Below are 21,429 nucleotides of genomic sequence, written 5' to 3'. Positions count from 1 at the left end.
AGTCAAATTTAAGGATTTGGTGGAGTTTATTAACAAACAAGCCAAAATTGCACTGCACCCAATCTTCGGAGACATAAAAGATAGCACAACAGCTAAAGCACCTACACCTAAGCAAAACGATAGCAAAGAGCAGAAGAAAAGCATAATTAAGAAGTCATTCACTACAAGCGCTAAACAGTTGGACAAACAGGAGGCAAACACAAAGCCAAAGGAAAACACAAATTCAGAAAGGATTGCAACAAAGATGTGTCTCTTCTGTGACGGTGAACACAACTTGGACATGTGCAGTAAGCTTAAAGGCAAGCCACACAATGAGAAGATCGACTTCCTGAAGAGCAAAGGATGTTGTTTCGGCTGCTTAAAGCAAGGCCACATGAGTAAGTCCTGCAAGGCAAAAGTCAGCTGTCAGGTGTGTTCGCTAACGCATCCAACGTTGCTGCACATTAAGAAAAAGGACACCGTTGCTGAAACAGAAACGGAGACACAGAGTTGTGAAACGCAAACTATCCTCAGTGCCTTCATCACCGCAGAGTCTGAGGGTGGTGAGCTGACTGGGGCCGGGGAAGACGACTGTACGCTGGCTATCATTCCTGTTCAGGTCAAAGCCAAGAGGAGAAACGCGGTGGTGCAGACGTACGCCTTCTTGGACCCAGGAAGCTCGTTGTGATACGATTCAGACAAGAGCCTGTTGCGATCATGGCCGACGTGGAAGCAATGTTCCACCAGGTTAAGGTGTCTGAGGAAGACTCCGACCTGCTCAGGTTCCTCTGGTGGAAAGGCGGTGACTGCAACCAGGTGTTGACGGAGCATAAGATGACCGTGCACCTATTCGGGGCCACGTCTTCACCGAGTTGCGCCAGCTTCGCTTTGAAGAGGTGTGCTGAAGATCAGAATGGGCAGTTCAGACCTGAAGTGGTTCAGACCGTCTTACAGAACTTTTACGTAGACGACTGCCTCAAGTCTGTTGCTACAGAAGAGGCAGCTGTATCCATGTGTCAAGACCTAATGAAGATCTGTGGCTTCCGCCTCACCAAATGGGTAAGCAACCGACGGAAAGTGCTTGACTCCATTCCCAAGTCTGAATTGGCAACAGAAATGAAAACATTGGATCTGGATCATGACGAACTACCTCTGGAGAGGGCTCTCGGTCTCAACTGGTGTGTTGAGTCAGACACATTCAAATTCAAGATCACCATCCGAGATCGCCCATTCACCAGGAGAGGACTTCTCTCAGTCATTGGTTCAGTCTATGATCCATTAGGCATTTTGTCACCCGTAGTCTTGCCAGCGAAAGCTATCCTGAAAGAACTATGCAGATTGAAGATTGGATGGGACGACGACTTACCTGAGCATGTGAAGAAGCAGTGGACGGACTGGCTAGCTAGTCTTCCTGCCTTAGAGCACTTCTCAGTGGCCAGATGTGTCAAGCCTGAAGAATTTGGAAGTTGCGTATTTGGTCAATTACATCACTTTGCGGATGCGAGTGAGGATGCGTACGGGTCGGTCAGCTACCTTCTCCTGCGCAACGCAGACAACGAGACACTGCGCATTCCTGATGGGCAAGTCCAGAGTAGCGCCTCTTAGGCCTCCTACCATTCCCCGGATGGAATTGATTGCGGCTACGGTGGCCATTAAGATGGATGGTGTCCTAAGAAGAGAGCTACAACTGGATCTCGCAGAATCAGTTTTTTGGACTGACAGTACGGTAGTACTCCGTTACCTGCAGAATGAAACCACACGTTTCCGCACATTTGTGGCAAACAGAGTTTCCGCTATCTTGAAGAACTCTGATGTGGAACAGTGGAGACATGTCAGCACTGACGTGAATCCAGCCGACTGTGCCTCTAGAGGGCAAAGAGTGGATCAATTCCTGAAAAACACCACATGGGTGTCTGGACCTCCACAGTCCTGAAGAGAGTTGGCCCAACACTCCATTGAGCCACATACAACTTACGTCAGACGATCCTGAGATCAAAAAGGTCACAGTGAATCGAGTGGAAGTGGAAGAGAATGTCACTCCATTCAAAAGACTAATCAACCACTTCTCATCCTGGATCAAATTGAAAAGAACCATGGCGTGGTTCCTGAAGTTGAAGGCCATACTGCGAAGCCTCTGTCAAAAACGCAAAGAGCTGTGTGCAGTCAACACTGAGGACAGTGCAGTTCAAAATGAACAGCTGATTCAAAGCCAGATTGACAACTTCAAGGCGAGCATTAAACTTACTCAGCTTTCAGTGGAAGACCTGAAATAAGCAGAACTTGACAGAACCAAATTCTGTCAGAAAGAGAAATACTCAGAAGAGATTGCGGCTTTGCACAAGGCTCAGAGTGTGAAGCGCAGTAGTCACTTGTACAAGCTGAACCTAGTACTTGAAGATAACCTGTTGCGAGTAGGCGGAAGACTGAGTCGGGCAGCTATGCCAGAAAGTAGCAAGCAGCCGATCATTTTGTCCAGAGACTTTCACATAGCAGACTTCTTCCTCCAACAGATTCACTTAAAGACTGGGCACGGAGGGCGCAATCACATGCTCTCTGAGCTGCGCCAAAGATTTTGGATTCCAAGCGCCAACATGGCCATTAGGAAAGTGATTGGGAAGTGTGTGACGTGTCGCCGCTTGCATGGGAAAGTTGGAACCCAACTTATGGCTGATCTTCCACAAGAGCGAGTGATCCCAGATGACCCACCTTTCACTCAAGTTGGTGTGGATTATTTCGGACCACTGGAGGTTAAGCGTGGACGAACCATTTTGAAGAAATACGGAGTCATATTCACTTGTTTAGCCATTCGCGCAGTGCACATCGAGGTAGCCGCGTCGTTGGACACTGATAGGTGCATTAACGCGATTCGGCGCTTCATAACACGAAGAGGACAAGTGAAAGAGATTCGCTCGGATAACGGGACGAATTTCGTTGCTGCCAATCGCGAGCTGAAGGCAGCCATTGCTGATTGGAACTCTTCAGAGTTTCAGCATCTGTTCCACCAGCATGGGATCAAGTGGGCGTTCAACCCTCCCACTGCATCGCATCACGGTGGGTCATGGGAGAGGTTGATACGATCAATCCGGAAAGTGTTGAATTCAACTGTGAGAGAACAGATCCTCGACGAGGAAGGCCTTCATACGGTCCTGTGTGAGGCGGAGTCGATCATCAACAGCCGTCCGATCACCAAGGCATCCAATGATCCGAATGATTTAGAGGCTCTGACGCCTAATCATTTGCTGTTGCTGAAGACGACACCCTTATTGCCTCCAGGATTGTTTAACCAGGGCGACCTCTACTCAAGACGAAGGTGGAAACAGGTACAATACCTGTCCAACTTGTTTTGGAAGAGATGGACTAAGGAGTACCTACCCCAACTACAGGAGCGGCAGCGCTGGGCCACAGCATCCAGGAACTTCGCTGAAGGAGACGTCGTTCTTCTCGTGGATGACTGTGCGCCTAGAAACTCCTGGATTATGGACAAGATCATCGAAACAGTTCCAGACAAGAGCGGTCTGGTCCGCAGAGTCAAGATAAAGACAAAGACAAAGACTAACGTCTTGGACAGACCCATTACGAAGATCTCTCTGCTTGTGGAGTCTGACCGGGCTAGTGGTAAAGACTAAGCCCCTTCGAGGAGCCATGTGCTAGCAACCTCTGGCTCTACTCTCTCTCTATTTCTCTACCTCTTTTCTCTCTTTTCTTTCTTCACTGCAGATAGAGCAATTATGGACTTTATAGCCTTGAAACTTTAGACAAAGGAACAATGGACATTTAGTGTACTTAATTAATAGTATCTTGGTTATGTGACAGAAATTTGCATACTTCATATATATTGTGGATACTTTTCATATTTTACTTAGGAAGAAGTTGGTAATTGTTCTATGTTACTTTGTTATTAGAACAATTAGGGGCCGGTAATGTAGGCGTCAGATGCCTATTTTATACCTAGTTTTGAATTTGCCCTATATTATGTGTATTTGAAAACAATATTTCTTATTATAATTTCATATTGATAAGATATTTGATGTTTATTTGATTTCATGATTGATACAATTAATAATTTAGGTTAAAAACATATGTACATCTGTGGAGCCCTAGATTTAGATTTGTAAAAGTTTAGGATTCATTTATGTTGTTTTATTTGTTTTAAAATAAAAAATACAAAACGTGACTTCGGTGGAAGATAAGTTATCCTTTCTTTGGATCCTGGAACATGCGTCAGTCACAAAGCTCCAACCTATTAAGAATTTGGTTTAGTTTTTTTTAAAATACCCTACATGTGATATGTAGGACTTTTGAGTTAAAAGTGATCTTGAAATTAGCTTGAGGGCGGGTGTGTTCTGTGGGGGGCAGCGGATGGGTCCAAGTAGGTGGTCCCCTTTGCTGCACTCTGCAGCCCTCCGCCCTTGTTTTATTTACACCTTAGACATTACTAATCATGAGACACACACACACACACACACATTAGGTTTTGGGGGGCGATAGCACTGAGTGGTATCTGGTGGGCGGGGCTCTTTGGGTATGTAGGCTGCCCGGAGGGCCACGCTCCCAGTTCCACAAGGTTGCTTGCCCCTCAATTTTAAATGCTCACTATTAGAAAATATCAAAGAGCCAGAGGGGAGAGGGGAGGGGTCTTCCCGCACCCCTGTTGCCTGGTTGCTGCCTGGGGTGGGGGGACCTCACCCACCTGTGGGCACGTCTTGACTCCTGGGGTGCTTGCACAGGGGCACTGGGGCAGGCGCTGGCCCACTGCAGTTGGCTGTCTGGGGCGCCTGGCCCTCTCGGGTGTTGGGCGGGGCCCCTGCCGGGGGGTTTTGGTGGCGCTCGGGTTCGCGGGGGCCGGTTCCGGTGCGCGGCCCATGTCTGGGTGGCGGGGGCCTGGCGGGGCTGGTAGGCTGCCGCCTCTGGTTGCCGGGGAGGCTCTGCCCGATGCTTGTGGGGGCTCTGTCCGTCCGGGGGCTTCCTCTGCTGTCTTCTGGGGGGATGCGTGGTTGTCCCTATGGTGGGCTTCCCGGGTTCTGTGCTCCTTAGGGGCTGTTGGTGGCCTGGGTCTGGGGGCCCTCTCGGCCTGCTTCTGATTGGTGGGGGGGGGGGGGGGGGGGGGAATGATTGTGACACTATACACTGATATTTAAGCATGGTTATTATGGGGGATCATCTATGTGTATTGCATGTTCATGCACACACACTCACACTCATTAGCCCAGTAGCATGCTCACTAAGCAGTTGTTGTACTGTCCTGTGGTTTAAGATCACCTGTGTATTATATGAGATTGCTGCTGCTGCTGCTTGTGTTTTTGTTTTTTGTTTGTGTGTTTGTTTTCTGCTTGTCTGCTTACTTATTAAGGCGTCACACTTTTATGGATGACTGTTTATGAACGAGACTCCAGTTTTGTGATGAATGTTACATGAGTTAGGCCTGTTAATGTGTTCTTAAAAAGAGAGAGGAGAGAGAAATGAGTTATGTTCATGTATTCTTAAAAAAAAGAAAAATGTTACTTGTTTAAGTGAGATAACAAAGGAAGATTATTTTGATTTAGCATTTATACTATTTTGGTTAATTATTTATATTTCAAGAAAATGTTTTTTATTCTTATGTTGAATTCAACTGAGGTTAAAAAAAAGAGAGAAAGCCTGATAATTTTATGTTCAAGTTAAGGATATTAAATGAAATGATTTTCATGTAATAACCACTGCGTTGCTCTACTTTTGGAGAATCATCGCCCGCGTTGTATGTGTGAGGGGGTACTCGTGGTGTGACAAGAAGGCTCAGGGGGTACTCAGGCCAAAAAAGGTTGGGAAACACTGATCTACAGTATCAAACGCAGCGCTGAGGTCCAACAGAACCAGGACTGAAACATTACCAGAATCAGTATTCAACCTAATGTCGTTTAACACTTTGACCAGAGCTGTTTCAGTGCTGTGATGACGTCTGAAGCCTGATTGAAAGTTATCAAGACTTCCACTTTCATTCAGAAAGTCATTGAGCTGGTTAAAAACAACTTTCTCAATAATCTTGGATATATAAGAGAGGTTAGAGACAGGTCAGTAGTTGTTCATCATAGAGGCGTCTAGAGTTCTCTTCTTTAGGAGTGGCTTAATGGCAGCTGTCTTTAGTGACTTGGGAAAAATGCCTGATGCCAGTGAGCTGTTAACTATTTGTAGGAGATCACTTTCTACTGAGGTAAAAACAGTTTTTAAAACTTTTTAATGCTCTTTTTGGGAAGTCCAGTTAAAAGAGCATTACATTGATGGAGTCTGCTGGAGATGAATGCATGGATGAGTTACTCCTGGTCTTTTTGGGAGAGGAAACCTTTAATTCTGTTGATGTTTCTGAGATTGTAAATGTTAAAGGAGATTTAAGGTCAACTTATTTCTCTTATTTCTTTCACCTTTTCGAATCTCACAGCTCCAAACGGGTTTGTCCCTTTTTGAGTAGACGTAGAGCCGAAGGTCAAAGTTTTGGTACGGACGCTCGATGAACACTTCAAAGAAGTTTGGGTCTTGGCTGTCATACCTGAGAGTTAATTTCTGAGAAGAAATGTGACAAAAAGTTATTGATTGTGTCAGTCTGTCTGAATCAAACCACAGAAGCAGAGGAAAATGCATCAAAATAACCAGTCACATCCACAAATACTTTCTTAACCCATTGAGGCCGGGAAAGCATTGCCGCATTTCTACCTTTAAAGCCGGGGGCGCTGTTGCGTTATTCTACCTTTAAGACCGGGAAAGCGTACACGTCTTTTTTCCTGTATAAGGTTGTTTTGCACCAATTATTGACCTCTGCGCCAATTAAATGCATTATAATAGACACTTGAGAGTGTCGTCATGTTCCTCGTGTCATTGTTTTGAAGTTAAGTTACATCGAACAAGCATGGAGGACTTTCAGTGGGAAGACATTTCAGATGGGAGCGATTGTGAGGAGTTTCTTGGCTTTGATGATGCTGATGAACGTGCTGACCCAGTTGATGGAGATTTATGGCGAGCACATATGTTTGAGGATGATTTTGAAGGGTTTGAATGTGAGTGGAAGACTGACAATTACCACCGTAATCGACGGAGAGATTTCAACCGCACACCAGGGGGGAAAGTCAGTTTACCTGCAGATGCCACACCGTTGCAGGCATTTAATCATTTTTACTGAGGAGCTTTGGGCGCATCTCGTTTCCGAGACGAATAGATACAGTGAGCAGGTACTTCAGACTCCAGCTCGAGCAAAGATGGCAAGGTGGTCCCACATAACTGTGCCGGAGATGAAAACGTTTATTGGAATGTGTATGGGCTCCTTGTGCTGCCAGTACGAAGAGATTACTGGCGATAAAATAAATAGATAAATAAATAATTTAAATATAAAATTAAATTTTATTTTATATTATCACTGTTTTCTAATTGAAAATAGCGCTGTTCCTGCACTTTACTTTTTATTTTATTTTATTACTGTTTTTTTTATTGAAAATAGCGCTGTTCCTGCACTTTACTTTTTATTTTATTTTATTACTGTTTTTTTTTATTGAAAATAGTGCTGTTCCTGCACTTTACTTTTTACATTTTCTATTTTCGTGAAGGTGTATGTAAATAAACTCAATTTCCAAAGAAAGCCACAGGTGTATGCTCTCAAATACTTTTTGAATTTTCTTTCTATCTGCTACAGAGGCTGAGAAATCAATCATTTAGTAGGCGTTGACACAATTGCTGAATATCCAGAAAAACTTCAGGTTTTAGGGGGTCTTTCTGAAATCGCCCACAGGTTTTACAGGCATTCTTTTCCAGGCGTTTTAGGCCTAAATGGGTTAAAGTATGACATTTGTTTATGAATGAAAGTCGTGCTGATCCTTCTGAAAGTACAAACATCTGGAAAACATCTGACCATCTGAAAGAGTGCTGTGACTGTACCTTTGGTTGAATCCTCGCTGCGTCCATGGAAGCTGTGAGGGTGAAGCCTTGGTGAATCTTCAGGGGCGTGTCTGGGCGGTGCTTTTTGATGACTTCGTATCCACTGGATGATTCTTCCTTGTGTACTTTCTGTAAATATGGAAAAAAACATCAGTGCAAACCTGGTTCGACAGTCTCTACAGAGCATAGAAGTGAGCAGCAACCTTCGTGCAAACATGCAGGATCTGTTGGACCAGAAGTTAAAGGGGACAGAGAATCAAAATCATCTTTTTCACGTTTTTGGTGTTGCCAACGTTCCAACATAAAAATGACGTATGCTCCGGAACGTCTGCTCCCTCCTCCTCTCTCCTCTCCCACACTCTAGACTGTTCGCAGCAGCACACCGACTCATCTACCACTGGCATTGGCTCACACCTCCCACAAGAACACCTAAAACAGGGGTGGCAACCGGTCAGGGCCGCATTTTTTACTGTGTTGCCACAAAGAGCCACATTATTTTGAAAAATGACCGAATTCTCTCCGTTCCATCCGTCTGTTCTTGACTCGCTCTCGTCTCGGTCACATCAGCGCTGATATTAAACCCACGAACCGAGCAAAAATGAGTCAAAAACAGACGTGTTTGGAAAGCTTCTTCCCATGAGGAGACAGAAGAAGAGGCTGTGACCACCAAGAAAAAGAAAGCTGCATTTTGAACACATGTTTAAGCGTTACCATAGCGACCAGAAAGCGTTAGGAGGCAGAGAGGATGTTTTATCAGGACGCTGCTAATAAAGTTACATACAAGTACACAGTGGATTCAAGTTTATTATTATATTTACCAAATACCACAGAGTCTGTGTTGGTTGTATCATTTTATTTTTGTGGTATTTATCCGCCACGCCTGAAAGGCCGGTCCATGAAAATATTGTCTGACATTAAACCGATCCATGGAGCAAAAAAGGTTGGAGACCGCTGCCGTATTGAACTCAAACGAAGCAAAGACGCACATAAAAAAAAAAAACCCACAAACACAAATTTTGATATGAACATAAGAGCCGCATGCGGCTGAGGAGCCGCGGGTTGGCCATCCCGGACCTAAAATATAACAGATAAAGGCAAGGGGCTTGAAATAATCTTACAATTGTCACAGAACTTCACTGGTCAGGAGCTGGGCTATAGCATATGAGCAACAGCGCCTTCCGCCTCGCCATCCGAACTTTCCGTGGAACCGTGTGGCTCCAACTCATCCAGGTATGGCTAGTAAATTAGGGCATAACGCCCCTCACATTGTCCTCCAGCATTTGGTCGGACTATGCCACTTCGAAAAATGTGTCAGGATCCGAGGAGGATTCGGAGGAGTTGTCAGAATCCCTGTTGTAGCTATGACAGATGTCAGGATCGTTCCGGAGTGTACGTCATAGGTCACGTGACGGACTAATAGGAAGCTCGCCAGCAGTTCGCAAAAATCGCACTTTTAAAAGGCCGTACAAACTCAATTTCTCTATCATAATGATTAAAACCAGCTTCAAGTGACTATTTTGTATGTGTACTTTCAATGTGTTTATGTATATTACAGTATTTTCCACGTGTCATGAGGTCTTTAAGTGACGTATCTTTTGGCGCAATCGCCCCCCCACACCCAAATCCACAGCCACCCCCTTTCAGACACGCCCCTTCACGGAGTACAGTTTCACAAACCTTGCACGATTCCGAGCAGGCTTCAGTCGGAATTTAATGCTCAGTAGAGGGTCAGTTCCGACTTTGCAACAAAATCAACCCCAGCAATCAGTACAGAATGTAAGTATCACATTTTATTTTGTTTTAAATGTGTGTTGTGCCATATTCCTGTTGTAAGAATTGCACGTTAGCTCTGGCTTGTTCATCTAAAGGGAATGAGCTAACCCCTTAGCATCTAGCTATTTACACTATTATGCAGGCGGTAAGTAAGCCTGCAAAGGCCAGCTTGCTTGTTTCAATGCATAACCTTTGGAAGTCACAGTAACCGAAGTAAAACAAAACAAATGAAGCCAAAGGGAGTACTTTCTTTTCAGTGAGAGCAAGGGCAGCCAATCAAGCAATGGCAACCGAATAGCGCCAACACCTACCTGCATTTCATAATGAGGTTGCCAGAAAAGCTCTGAAACGACGCCAATAAGGGCAAACGACGCATTCTAAACCCAGCATAGTAACAGCTGTTTCAGAGAGCCTTTTAGGGAGGTTCTGAGCCATTACAGACCCAACCAATTTTGTTTGTGCTACATATCACATCACAGAACAAGGATTAATGCCCCATTCAACCTTTCTCTAGCACCTTTAAATTCATGAGCAAATAACTCATATTCATATTTACTTTATAAAGTCTGAGAGTTATGAAAATGAAGAAATGTAGAAGGGAACAGTTAACTGTGACAGGCTGCTGGGAACAAAGTGCCTAAAGATCCACTTTAAAACGGCTTCTTTGCTCAGTTGTCTGTTCTGTGTGGACTGTGAGTAGGGTTGCCAACCGTCCCTTGAAAAACGGAATCATCCCGTATTTAGAAACAAATGTGCGCGTCCCGTATTGAGCTGGAACAGGGACGCACTTTGTCCCGTATTATCGTGAGGATCGAAAATAGTCCATAAAATGTCAGTGGAATAAATGAATAACACGGCGCTTTATACGAAAATGGAAGGTAAACTTGCTCTGTGACCAATGAGCTGACAGCACATTCATAAAGGAGTACGACAATACGGAATCCCGCTCATCTCATTGGTCGAGGTTGCCTAGCTGCGAAGAAGATAGCGGAAGACAACAAAGCAGCACGGGTGACCGCGACAGAGACGCAGACGCCGGCACTGCAAAAATACAGAGAGGAATGGGAGAAGGTAAACACCTGGGTGGAAAAGGTGCGCGGTAATATATTCATTGAGTTGAGTTGTGCATTAAGTTCATAAGTTCTATTTTTAAATATGTTTACAAGTTTACAAGTCTGTTTGCACTCTTGTTATCGTCTATCTATTGTTTTATATTTATTTATACAGTTTTAAGTTTAAGACAGATTTCTGTTCAAGGAAGATATTTATTTTATTCAGTTTATTTTGTTATTTTGTAATAAAGTACATTTCTGGTTAGAGCTGCCATCGGCAACTTTTTTTTTTTAGTCTTATTAGCTTGAACTGTCATGGGATTCTGGAAGTAGAATATTAAATATGCTGTTTTATTGTCTTCCATACTGAGCGTGAGTCTGCCCCAGCTTGTGTGCGCGCACACTGGTGTGAACTCACGTGCACAACCTCGTCCACAGAGGGGGAGGGACCTGAAAGTTGTATCCATTCGAATTTTCCGACTTTAGACTCGGAATTTTGAAAACCTGCCAACGGCAGCTTTAAAAATTTGTTTTTCATGTGTTTATATCACTCAAAAATATACATTTTAACAATTCAGGTTCCAGTCAAATAGTTAAAAAAATCATTTCACTTACAAAAAAAAAAAAAATCACCACGCCAGGAAGCGTGTATCCCTTTTCCAACCCAGTTTAGACAAAACCACGCCCACTTCCGCAGTACGGTATGCCGACGCGAAGCAGCAGGTACCCATACGCTATCATCGCTCCCCCGCCATCGTAACTTTACTGTGTAAAAGCAGTCATTTAGTAATGTTTATTTATTGTCATGAGCGCATATGTCATTCTGATCACAAATGCGAAAAGACGCAGCTCGCCTATGTGCTAGGCTATCGGCTATCGCATATCTTTAGTGTGTGAAGCAGTCAGTTTAGTAATGTTAATTTATTGTCATGACAGTGTTGTTTCACGTGCTTGACTGGTCACTTTCTGTTAAATATTCTAGCGATTATCTCCTATCATACCCGAATATTTTAGTAATGTTAATAAATTATCATGACTGACAGCGTGGTTTGGCCACTCTGTTAAAGATTCTAAGACACGATTATCTCCCATCATATTTTTTTATATTCTTGAATTCGTTTTGGGAGGCAATTAAAAGATATTAAAGGCAAGCGTTAAAGCATTTAAAAGAAACAGACAATAAGTACAGTATATCACAGAAGTAAGTCCAACGTCGACATTTTTTTAACAAAATTGAATCTGTCTTTTCATGGGACAATCCTTAAGAAATTACACTTTGCTACAATGTAAAGTAGTGACTGTGCAGCTTGTATAACAGTGTAAGAGTGTAAATTTGCTGTCTCCTCAAAATAATTCAGCACACAGCCATTAATACCTAAGCCACTGGCAACATAAGTAAATACACAGGGTATATGACGACATTACAGAGCTGGTGGATGGTAGAGACTTTGCGCTGCGCGTTCTCGTACTAGTTTCTATTGGGTTAGTCTCTCGCGTCCCGACTAGGCTTCCGTACTGCGGGAGGGGGCGTGGTTTTGTCTATACTGGGTTGGAAAAGGGATACACGCCGCCAGGAAAGGGTCGGCCGTTCCTGCCAATGAGGTGTCCCTTATTTTTTTTTCAAGGAGTTGGCAACTCTAACTGTGAGTGAAACAGCAGCAACGACCTTTAGAAAGCTGGAGAACACTTTAAAAGATTAAGGCCCCATCTACACGTAGCCGGGTATCTGCTAAAACGAATATATTTTTCTACGTTTGGACCTGTCATCCACATGAAACCGCATCATAAACGAATATTTTTAAAAACTACGGGCAAAGTGAAGATTTCTGAAAACTCCGTTTATGCAGCTGCGTGTAGACAGAGATAACCGGAGTTTTGCGTTTTCGAACATCACAATATGCGCCAAAACAACAACAAATCTGCTCTGACGTCAAACGTGCGACCTTTGTTTACTGAAGAAGCACGGATGCCTTGAGAACTGTGGTGGTTATTATTGTGCAGGCGCTGTTTACTGCCTTGATTTTACACGCCCAACTACTGCTCCAAGAGCATAGGCGACGGGCAACATTGCGGTCGGTGATTTACCCCCTTATAACAACTCCACTTAGGCATGTTCTTCGCCGAAAATCGTTGACGCCGGTTTTGGATCAGACCGGGACGCAATTCGACATCTACAGGTTTGGATGCTTATGAATGTGATTGAAAACGCAGATGTTCGTTTATGTGTGGAAGTTTTTTTTTTCGAAAACGAGGTAATCTGGATACAAATTATTTTATAAACGGAGGGGGGGAAATATTCGGTTTTAAAAATACCCGGCTACATGTGTACATAGCCTAAGTCCTAAAGAAATGAGGGCTGGATCAGGACTTTAGTGCTGGACCGAACATGTTTCTGTTCATCAGTCTCTACACACATAACTCCGGATCGGACATTCAGTCACCTGTTGAAGAGCAGCATCATGTGGGATCAGGTAGACGCGGAGTTTGAGGAACTGCTCGTTGGGTTGGTAATATATCAACATGTTACAGTTGATTTTCACACGAAAGATGGAATTTATCAGGGCTGCCAACGAAGTGAAACTGGGCTCGGCTAACGTGACGTGCGTCGGTGTGACCTCGGAGACTTTTTCCAGGACTTCTCCGCAGTCATTTATGTGCAGCACTGCAAAATTATGCAGTAAGTTCGGGATGTCATCTGCACAAAAAATACACCAGCGCAGTTATTTAGAACAACAGGCCAGCATCTGTTCAACCGTTAGAAATGTAAAAGGAATGAGTTTCCTACCGATGCAGATCCAGTGGGGCAGGTGCACCTCGTCTAACCTCCCAGCAGTGACTGTGACGTCCATCAGAGGACCTGCAGGTGAGTATCGTCTGCTTTCCATTCGCTCCATGTGTCCGTCCCAAGAGCCGAACTGGTAGCTGAAGCCAACCTTTTCCTTGCAGACCCAGCGCAAACCAGAGATGCTGCACTCAAAGTGTCCCACGTCAGACTGAAGGCTGAAATGGGAGTTAAAAAACAAGCTTCTAATAAAAACATGGAGGGACCCAACAGAGGAAATGTAAAAGTAGCTGCCCTGGTTACATTTGACCAGCAGAACACAACTAACACTTTTATTGTGATCCATCAGAATCACAGTTTTTCTTCTGAAAATGAAATTCAAGCTTAACTTTTTCCTGTAGTTGAGGATGTTATTTTTACCTGTAAGTCGGAGCCTCGTCTGTATCTGAACTGTTCACCTCAGGTTCAAGTTTAGTCCAGCCACCGGAGCCCTGCTGCAGAGGATAATCATTTATATACACAAGTGCAGAATATTCTCACCGACTCTTCATTTAAATTCGTAAATCAATTAAAGATCAATAACTTGATCTGATGAATAAATGTAAGGAAATACCATGCCACTTCCACGGCCCTCTGGCTTCAGACTTCCTGAAGGTCCTTGTTAAAACACAGAGTTTGATTACAATATTAAAGAATCCAATAAAATTGTGTTAAAGGGACAGTTCGCCTCTTTTGAAATGAAGCTGTGTAACATCCCATATCAGCAACATCATTTCTGAACATCTTCTTACCCCCTGCTGCGTCCTGTGAGCAGAGTTCCAGCCTCGTTTTGGTGTTGATGAAGGTAGTCCGGCTAGTTGGCTGGGGTTTAAAAAATAAAGCGTTTTGCTTCTCAGAACAATATGCGTTCAACAGAGTAATACATTTGCATCACAAAATCATTCTCCAGGAAAAAGTCAGAGCTCACAATCGCTTGGCCCTATTTTCTCTCCCTTCGTATCACTGCCTGCAAACACCGTAACAGGCACGGCTGTCGGCAGGCGGCTGAACGCATTTATATAAAGGGAGGCAAAAATAGCGCCATATTATTTTGAGAAGCAAGACGCTTTATTTTCGGGACCCCAGCAAACTAGCCGGACTACCTTCATCAACACCAAAACGAGGCTGGAACTCTGCTCACAGGACGCAGCAGGGGGTAAGAAGATGTTCAGAAATGATGTTGCTGATATGGGATGTTACACAGCTTCATGTGAAAAGAGGCGAACTATCCCTTTAACTGTCTTCATGTTTGATCATCAGCATGTTCAGTAGGACACGCTGCTGACCGAAGCCTCAGAGGAGGAAAAGGAAGCTCTTCATATGCACTCTGTTCTGTAATAACACCACAGGAAAGCTAAAGTCCTGACGACTTTAAAAACGCGAGCGATGCTGTTTTACATTATCACAGCAAATGGACCACATGCACACCTAAAGTGTTGGAAAACACAAAACCACTGACATGCTGGTTGTCTGAGATCAAAAGTGAGAGAATAACCAAACCCACTCAGGTTTGATCCTCTGAGAAACACCAATGTTTGCACCAAAGGTCCCTGCAGTCAGCCCAGCTGTTCCAAACTCTACTGAAAATTAAACCGACGAGAAGAAAAGTCTACGCTCAAACACAGTCACTGTGGTTCAGCTTCTTTGGACCTTCAGTGTCTTCGCTAAATTTCATGTCGTTCAGAAACATAAAATGATCCAGATGACGTTCTGAGTACCAGCTTTTCCACATTTGTTTTCCACATAAGTCACCTTTGGATGCTGAGCTGGTCTCTGATAGCTTCTGGACCAGGTCAGTCCTGTTCATGTCCATGAAAACCTCTTTGGTCACCTCCACCCACTGCTGGCCAAGCTCCACCACCAGATTCACTATTTCAGCTGTCATGGGACGGTACTCCAGCTTATAGTGAGGGATTTCTGGGACGCCCCTCTGGAAACATGTCAGCTCCAGCAACCATGTGAATTTTAAAAGATCTGTTTTACTCAAACTCTTCAGAGTCTCCAGAAGAATCTGTTTATCAGCTGTCTCTGCTGCTATCTGAAAAAAACAAAGAATTCATTCTTAAAGGTGCATTTCCTCAGATGGCAAAGTTAAAGCTGCATTTCTTCACGTTTTATCAGTATCAGTGTTTTAATCTGAATGTTTGCATGATGACCCATGTCCATAAAAAACACCAACATTCCCAACAGCTGATTCTCTGACTGGTGTTTCAGGGCCCTGAGTTCCCGCTGCCTTAGCTGGTAGGTGTGATTAATCCCAGAGCGTTCATTCTCAGGTTTTCTTCTGTTAACAACTTTTAATTCAATCACTTTAGTTTTATCCAGATAGAACCAGTTTACAATAAAACAAACACCTCAGGGCCCTTTGCATAATAAGCTAAAACAAAGTCTTTGGCTGTGTTCCAAACCGCATCCTTCTCCTACTACTCATACTAACTTTTTGAGTTAGTATGCGAGTTTGAGTAAGCAGAAGTTCCCGGATGCATACTAGTTTCTCCGAAATGTTGGGTATGCATCATGAGGTTACTACTCATACTCAAACTACCCAAGATGCAACGTAACGTGACGTCACATCTCTGAATGGGCCCCCCCCAAAAACGTCACGTTTATAACCCATTCGTTACGTTCAACTCTATCTAAATGGCATTTTCACACGTTGCCATGTCTATACTGGCTTATTTTAAACAAAATAAGGTTAAACCAGAGCCGCGTTACACTGGCTGCCATTCAGCTGACCAGATCAAATCAATTCAGCCTGATTGGTGTGCGTGCCTGAAACATTTGGACATATTTGCGGACTAATGCACATATTCCTTTTTTTTTTGGGCCCCCCCCCCATTCCTGGGCCCGGGACAAAATACCCGTTTGTCCCCCCCTATCGGCGGCCCTGGTATGTAGTATGCGGTTTCGAACACAGCATATGACTCTGCTTCGCTTTGAACAACCAGAACCAGCCTGAGGGAGTTCCTGTCTGACTGGAGATGTGTCAGGAGTGCATTACATGAGCCAGAGATTTGTCCTTCTGTCGACAGCTTGGATGCAGACCTTCAGAGAGACGGGTCATGTTCGTTAGGAAAGTTCTGGAAAACACGACTTCAACATGGTATGATCCCCTCCTCTCTGGATCAAGGGACCCTTCCTCATCCGAGTCAGATCAGAAGGACCTAAGGTTCCAAAAGTGACGGCTCAGTTCTGATTTCACAGTCAATAATTACAGCTCCGACAGATCCAGTGTAAACAAAGCCTTCTCCCTGGTGTGCACAAGGTTTCCTGTTGTTTCAGGGCACTCAGAGGTGTGACAAGAGCATCAACAGCAGGAAGGGATGACACCTGTCAGAGAAGAGAGGCCATCCCAACAAAGTGTTCAACCAGGGACACGCAGGGACTCGAAAAAGCATCAATGGAGCGTCTGTCCACAGGACTCTGGTAAGTCCCACACTCCTCAAAGATGGACTTTATGAAAGAGTGCTCAGAAAAAAGAAGATAGAATATTTAGAGTTCACCTAAAGGCATCTGGGAGACTCCTCAAAAATGGGTAAGAAGGTCCTCTGGCAACATGAGAATTAAGTTGGATCAAAGAAAAACACCACATGTGGCACGAATGGTACAAAGTCAGCACCCTGAGAATAACATCACCACAGTAAAGCACGGTGGTGGAACAATCATGCTGTGGGCTGTTTGGCAGGGCTTGGGAATGTGGTCATGACTGAAGGAATGATTCATCAGGCTAAATGCAGGTAAACTGTTGAGGAAAAGCTGAGGTTCCCTTTTCAGCATGATGACTCAAATCACACCACTACAGAAACAAGTGTTTCATGGAAAGTTTGAACTTCTTGGAATGATGGTCAAAGCCCTGACCTCAGTCTGACTGAGAATCTCTTATGTTATGATTCTGGCTCGTCCACCTGCCTGCTGCTGCTCTGCAGAGCAATCAGACTCCTGACTCACCTGTTCATCAGCCCTTATATTCAGCAGATGACGCCAGATTTTTGAAAGCCTCGTGTTAGTAGATAACCAGCGTTCTCTCTTTGCCTGACCTTGTTCTTGATCTCGTTCTTCCCCACGGATTTCCCTGTTCTGCCTGGCCCTCGTTGGATATCTCTGTTCTGGACACCGACCCGGTTTCTGCCTCTCGACCATCGTCTCCTGCCTAGCCCCATGAAAGGATTGTTTGCTTCTGCCTCCCTGGTTCTGACCTTGTTTTCGCCTCTTGGATTTCGAGCTCTGTTCTGCCCCTCTACTGGACCCCAAAGGTTTTCTAGGCCTCGCCTCTGGTTCACGCCTAACCATCCCACACAGGAACGGAACCTCTGCCCACAGCCACGAACAGATTCCGAAAAGGTTGGTGGCAACCTTTCAGAACTCTCCATCATTGTTCTGGATCTTTGCCACTAACCTGTTTCTCTGTCCCCAGTCCTGCTGCTGGTGGTTCCTGTCCAGAACTCTTTTGTCACAATAAACCTTTTAACCCTTTGTTGGCTGTCTGGCTGAAATTCTCTGTCCCATCCATTACACTCTTATATGCCTGAAAGGTTTCCATCCTTCCAAGAAAGCTCCTTTCAGCTGCTTGTGATTGGAATCTAATTCATTTGGTCCCACAGATCATGGCCCTATGAAAGTAGATCAGTTCGTGGTTGGACAGCTTCGCCTTTCGGCTCAGCTCTCTCTGAACACAACAGACGAGTTCAGCATCTGCTTCAGTGCAAACGCTGAAAACAACACTGGCAATCCCACGCTCTATTCTACCCCGCTTCTTAAACAGCATCCAGAGATACTTAAACTCCTCTACTCCAGGCAGCGACTCACTCCCAACATGGAGCGGGAAATCCACTCTTCTCTGCTTTGGACCGTGGCCTCAGACTGGAAACTTTAAGAGTCGTCTAGTTTCAAACACGAGTTTTGTTTGCGGCCTCATTTAAAATGTTAAAGGTGAGATTGATTTTCATGCTGAATGAAAGCTGTGATGTCACACTTACTGCCTTCAACAGCGCAGCTCCATGCTCATCCCCAGAGAGTTCCTCTGAGAAAAAACAGATCATTATGATGTCATCTCACATCCAGATGGAGTCGTCTTTGGTCAAAGTTAAACATGCACATTATACATGCAGAACTAAAGAATCCAGCTAAAAACACTGAGCAACAAGGAGACGTGTGCATTGAGTCAGATATTTCCGTACAGCTTTATGAACCTCGTTGCTTCTGTTTAGTACAGGTGATGATCCAGTTTGAACTAGTTCAGCTTACCTTTGAGTACTGAGCTTCTGTCTGTGAGTCTTTGCACCAGATCAGTCTTCTTCATCTCCATGAGAGTCTCACTGACCACCTCCACAGACTGCTGGTTCAGCTCCTCCACCATCACATAAGCTATAAGTAACCTGTCTGCATGCAGCCATGTCCATGACATGTGTGAGAGATTCTCCTGAGAGATCATCAACTCTCCGAATCTGTTCAGCTCCTCGTCGCTCAAATCATTCAGAGTTTCCAAAAGCAGATGTTTCACAGCTGTCAGATATGACACCTGGAACAGTCAGTACATCCATTATATATATGTGTGTGTGTGTGTGTGTACATAGAACAGAACATATTGATCTATTTGTCTCATTACGTTTTTTAACATCAAACTAAATTCTCCACAAAACAACGAGTCCTTTTCCTTCTCTTTTAGATGCTGAGACACGGTTATTTTGTTAAGTTACAGACTGCAACTCTTCCACGGCGGGTCAAAGGGAGGCATCAGTAACATGTTCAGAGTGAGGACTTAGCCTGCATCTGCTGAATGAAAGCCGTCACGTTCTGAGTCAGACTGATGTCAGGTTACTCACTTTGTGGATCAGACCTCGCTGTTCACCCACAGAGAGTTTCTCTGAGGAGGAAAAGACACAAAAGACACTCGTGAACGACTGATTTCATAATTATATCTTAACTCTTTGTATCAGAAGCATGATTGTACAACTAAACAAAACTCAATTTGAACCTTCTCAGCAATGATAAAGAATATGAGCTGTGTCTCACAGCCCCAACACTGACACTCACACCGCCATTTTCTTTCCTTTGATAATATAAATACTGGAAAACACACTGGAAAAAATGCCCCTCCAAAAATAAGTAAAAAAACAACAACAAATACAAGATGTTTTTGCTTGAAATAAGCAAAAAATCTGCCAATGGAACTACTGAAAATCGGCTTGTCAAGATTTCTTGAAATAAGACGTGATATTTAGGACTTTTGAGATAAAAGATCTTGAAATTAGCTTAAAAACCTCTTTAAATGAAAAGAAAAAGCTTGTTTCATGTGAAATATGACTCAAAACAAGATGTTTTCAATGCTTTTTCATTTAACAAGATATTCCAGATGTATTGTATTAAAACAAGTCCCTATATCTGGCTGAAATGGTGCTTGTTAGGCAGTTGTGTCTTATATTAAGTGTAATGAGATACTCAATGAGACAAATATACTTGGTAAGATTTAGATTTTTCCAGTGCAGACGTCTTCTTTCTTCAACATTACAAATCTTACTGAGTTTATCCCCCAAATGTTAGCATCCAGTTTATTTCTCAGATTTCTGTTGTTATTGTCCTACTGTTTGGTGCTGAGCTGGTCTCCAAGAACCTCTGGACCAGATCGGTTCTGTTCAGGTACTCGAGAACCTTTCGGGTCAACTCCACAGACTGCTGTCCAAACTCCATCACCATCTCATCCACTGTGCCTGTGCTGCTTTCTGTACGACTCCAACTGGCTGAACCAAAAGTCAGGAAGGTCACCGGCATCAGAAGTCTTCTGAATTTCAGGAGCTCCTCAGGCTTCAAATCATTCAAAGTCCCTAAAAGCAGCTGTTTGACAGCTGCCACCGTTGCCACCTGGAACAGTCAGTACATGCATGAGACAGATATTCAACCCACTGAGACGGTTACAAACATGTCAGCAAGATCACACACGGCCCGATGCATTTGGTACATGCTGCAGGATGGACTACAGAGGGCTGTTTACTGTTTCTGATCATCAGCAAAACAGGCTGAAAAATGACAAGAGGAGGAATAATGAACTTTTCCTCCTTCAGCTTCTTAACCCATTTTGGCCGGGAAAGCATTGCCACATTTCTACCTCTAAAGCCGGGGGCGCTGTTGCGTTATTCTACCTTTAAAGAATGTTATGCCTTTATTATAGGACAGCATACATATAAAGTACTAGCGATTCAGACTTGAGTAGAAGTACAAGTACTCTATCAAAAAAGTGACTTGAGTAGAAGTAGAAGTGCTCTTTAAGCACCGTATTTGAGTGGAAGTACTAAAGTATTAAACATGTTTTGTACTTATGTATTGCAAGTAGTTTATTCTTAAAATTACTACTCAAGTACTGAAAGTAAAAGTATTGTGTAGTGTAGTTATTAAAGAAATCAGTCGAAAGTTTGAAAATTAAATTGTTTATATTATTCAAAATGTTTGGCTGTAACAGCAGTACAGCGGAATGTACAAGAGCACCTTTAAACATTGAGCTTAACTCTTTTGAACAAAAGAATATGTATTGGCAAGTATGTCCCTTCCCCCTTTAAAGCATCTCCCATCACTTCACACATTACACATTTTCTTTTCATCCTTGTCATTTTCTTTCAACTTGTTAAAAAAATCTCAAGGCCAGTAGGCCACATACAAATACAAAAGTCATGTAAAAACAAAAAGTGATTAGAACACCTGAAAACACTGGGCTTAACTATTTGTGAACAAACAGATCAAGCATGTCCCCTCTCCATTTAAAGCATCCCTCCCCTCTCTTTCCTGCTTGTGCTTTTTTTTCTCTACAACTTTTCCCCTTTTTAAACTATGTGCATGCTTGTGTGTCTCTGTGTGTGTGCTTTTATATGTATGTTTGCGTGTTTGTATGCGTGTGGGTGTGTTTGTGCATGAATGAGT

General features: G+C 43.7%; 1 protein-coding gene across 1 annotated transcript in view; it reads right to left on the bottom strand.

Annotated features, from left to right (window-relative positions):
- LOC142380616 (uncharacterized) overlaps positions 1-21,429 on the bottom strand; it is a 55,945-nt gene that overhangs the window by 14,459 nt on the left and 20,057 nt on the right. The window contains exons 13-23 of the mRNA XM_075466529.1: positions 20,103-20,379; positions 19,344-19,384; positions 18,766-19,039; positions 18,498-18,541; positions 15,274-15,559; positions 14,096-14,139; positions 13,903-13,976; positions 13,486-13,700; positions 13,142-13,395; positions 7,876-8,004; positions 6,375-6,513 (exon numbers count right to left, since the gene is read on the bottom strand). Of these exons, the coding sequence (XP_075322644.1) occupies positions 6,375-6,513; positions 7,876-8,004; positions 13,142-13,395; positions 13,486-13,700; positions 13,903-13,976; positions 14,096-14,139; positions 15,274-15,559; positions 18,498-18,541; positions 18,766-19,039; positions 19,344-19,384; positions 20,103-20,379 (1,777 nt within the window). The remainder of the gene's footprint in view (positions 1-6,374; positions 6,514-7,875; positions 8,005-13,141; positions 13,396-13,485; positions 13,701-13,902; positions 13,977-14,095; positions 14,140-15,273; positions 15,560-18,497; positions 18,542-18,765; positions 19,040-19,343; positions 19,385-20,102; positions 20,380-21,429) is intronic.

This window comes from Odontesthes bonariensis, chromosome 5, assembly GCF_027942865.1.
Source record: "Odontesthes bonariensis isolate fOdoBon6 chromosome 5, fOdoBon6.hap1, whole genome shotgun sequence".
Taxonomy (NCBI): domain Eukaryota; kingdom Metazoa; phylum Chordata; class Actinopteri; order Atheriniformes; family Atherinopsidae; genus Odontesthes; species Odontesthes bonariensis.
This window is presented reverse-complemented; position numbering and strand designations above follow the sequence as displayed.